The 2,500-nt window shown below is 38.0% G+C and overlaps 1 protein-coding gene across 3 annotated transcripts in view; it reads right to left on the bottom strand.

Moving 5' to 3' along the window:
* The window catches only part of LOC122258013 (uncharacterized), a 14,109-nt gene that overhangs the window by 10,730 nt on the left and 879 nt on the right, over positions 1–2,500 (bottom strand). For all 3 annotated transcript variants that reach the window (XM_086545164.1, XM_043023686.2, XM_043023687.2), the window contains exons 2-3: positions 1,890–2,031; positions 228–322 (exon numbers count right to left, since the gene is read on the bottom strand). In XM_086545164.1, coding sequence (XP_086401290.1) covers positions 228–322; positions 1,890–2,031 — 237 coding nt within the window. The remainder of the gene's footprint in view (positions 1–227; positions 323–1,889; positions 2,032–2,500) is intronic.

Here is a 2,500-nt window from a genome sequence, read left to right as displayed (position 1 = left end):
TCTCTTCTAACCCTTCCACTCTTCCCTTCTCCTCTTCCCCTCTTCTGACCCTTCCTTTCCTTCTATCCCACGTTTCCCACCCCTCTTCCCCTCACATTAACCCTTCCCTTCCTGTCATTCCTTTCTTCTCCTCTTATAACCCTTCCCTTCCTTCCCCCTATTTCCCCTCTTTTAGCCCGTCCGTCCTTCCCTTCCCCTTTCGCACTCCTCTCCCCGCTTCCCCTCACCTTGGGCGACGCAACGTCATCGCTCTCGGGACTCAGCGGAACGTCAGTCTTGACGCCGGCCGCGTACGGGCCCATCAGCACCTGGAACGTCAAGTCTGCGAAGAGGGAAGAATTAAAAAGAAATGATTCACGCAATATCTACGTCTTCATTGATGATTAAATTAAAGAGGATGTTAGAAAGTGTGTCGAAAATTCTGATTAACCTTCAGGATAGTTACGTTTTCAGGGAGAGGGGAGGGGTGGGGGTGGGGGGTAAAAGGGAAGGGGGAAGATAAAAGTTCGTAGACTAAGAGAGGGATATTAGCAGCTTTTGATATTGTGATAGAATTTGGCAGCTGATACGGAAGGGGTTATCTCACTGACTAGTTTCGATTAGACAAAGAAAAACGAAATTATATTGATCAAACAGTATTAATGTTTTACGTTGAAGTTCTTTCCGACACATCTTGGATGCATACTTTTTATCTTTATTTATTTATCTATTTATTTATTCATTTTTTTCAAAACTCTTATCCATTATTATTTCAATGCCTTTTATTTCTTTGATGTTTTTTTTTCACATTCGTAGTTTGGGTCATGTAATTTATCAATAGCCTTCCACGCCCTAAGAGCATCAATGCTTTAAACTTCACCATCCAGTCCTCCATAAACGATAATAAATGTATGCAAATAACGGCAGAAGTTTGAAGTTCAGAATCTATTCAAATATCAATAAGTTTGCGATCAAACTAAAATACTTAAACTAACTCGTATTTTCCTTTTCATATCAAGTCTTTTAGACAAGCCCTTTTTTTATTTTTTTGAAACGTATGAATCAAACAAGTTTTCGAGCCACGCCCTTTGGAAATATAACATAGTTATCCCTGAATCCCGCACGTTTTCTTTGGAATGGCTGAACGGGCAACAGAACCGGTAGGCGAAATTTACGGCAATATATGGAATATGCCATTGGCGTAACTACGTGTCTGTCATTGGGGGAGAGGGGGGCTATAGGGTCACAGTTAATTATGGGCGCTGAATTTCCATAGTAGACCACCAATTTATCTTAGCCTTCAAATTGGGGAGGCACCAAGGGGGGGGGGGCGTCCAGAGATGGTAGGTATGGTCCCCCCCCCCACACACACACCCATGCCCCCTGCAGTACCGCCACTGACATACACATTTACTGGATGAATATCTTAAAAATCTATCATCACGTTGGTTCATGTATCTATTCACTTATTCATTTATAAACAAATATATATATTTTTACTTATTCTGAACATTTATCTGTCTCTTTATAGATCAACTTGATAGGAGATTGACTAAGAATAATGAGATTAATTAACAAATATCATACTTATCTTTAGTATCATTATCATTATCATCATTAACACTATCATTATTATTATCCCATTATCATTATCATTTTCACCAGTATTACCAACATGATAATCGTAATGATAATGATAATAATAGTAATAATAATTATAATAATAGTAATAATCATAATAAGAGTAATAGTAATGATAATAACAATGATAATAATAAAAACAATAATAAGGATAACATTTATCATTATCCTTGCTTTTATTCAGATCATCATCATCATCATCATCATCATCATCATCATCATCATCATCATCATCATCATCATCATCATCGTAACCCCGCGCCCCTCACCTCTGTTCTTCTGCTTGAGAGTCTCGACCTGGTGGTGGAGTCCGGCCAGGAGGTTCTCGTGCGTCGCCTTGAGCTCGGTCAGGTCATGCTCCAGCTGCACGGCGTGCGCCCAGCCGCCGCAGCCGCAGTTGCGGTTTTGGTTCTGCCGGGTTGGGGCTCTGGTTAGGTCGCGTGGGTGGACGGGTTCATGCTCGTGCACTCACATACACACAAATAAACACAAACACACACACACACACACACACACACACACACACATAAACACACATATATATAAATAAATAAATAAATGAATATATATATATATATATATATATATATATATATATATATATATATATATATATATATATATATATATATATATATATATATATATATGTGTGTGTGTGTGTATGTGTGTGTGTGTGTGTGTGTGTGTGTGTATACATATATATATATATATATATATATATATATATATATATATATATATATATATATATATATATATATATATATAGAGAGAGAGAGAGAGAGAGAGAGAGAGAGAGAGAGATTAATAAATATCATCTCTCTCTCTCTCTCTCTCTCTCTCTCTCTCTCACTCTCTCTCTCTCTCTCTCTCTCTC

The sequence above is a fragment of the Penaeus japonicus genome, unplaced genomic scaffold (assembly GCF_977035675.1).
Source record: "Penaeus japonicus unplaced genomic scaffold, GWHDUDI00000001_assembly GWHDUDI00000016, whole genome shotgun sequence".
In the NCBI taxonomy this organism is placed as follows: domain Eukaryota; kingdom Metazoa; phylum Arthropoda; class Malacostraca; order Decapoda; family Penaeidae; genus Penaeus; species Penaeus japonicus.
This window is presented reverse-complemented; position numbering and strand designations above follow the sequence as displayed.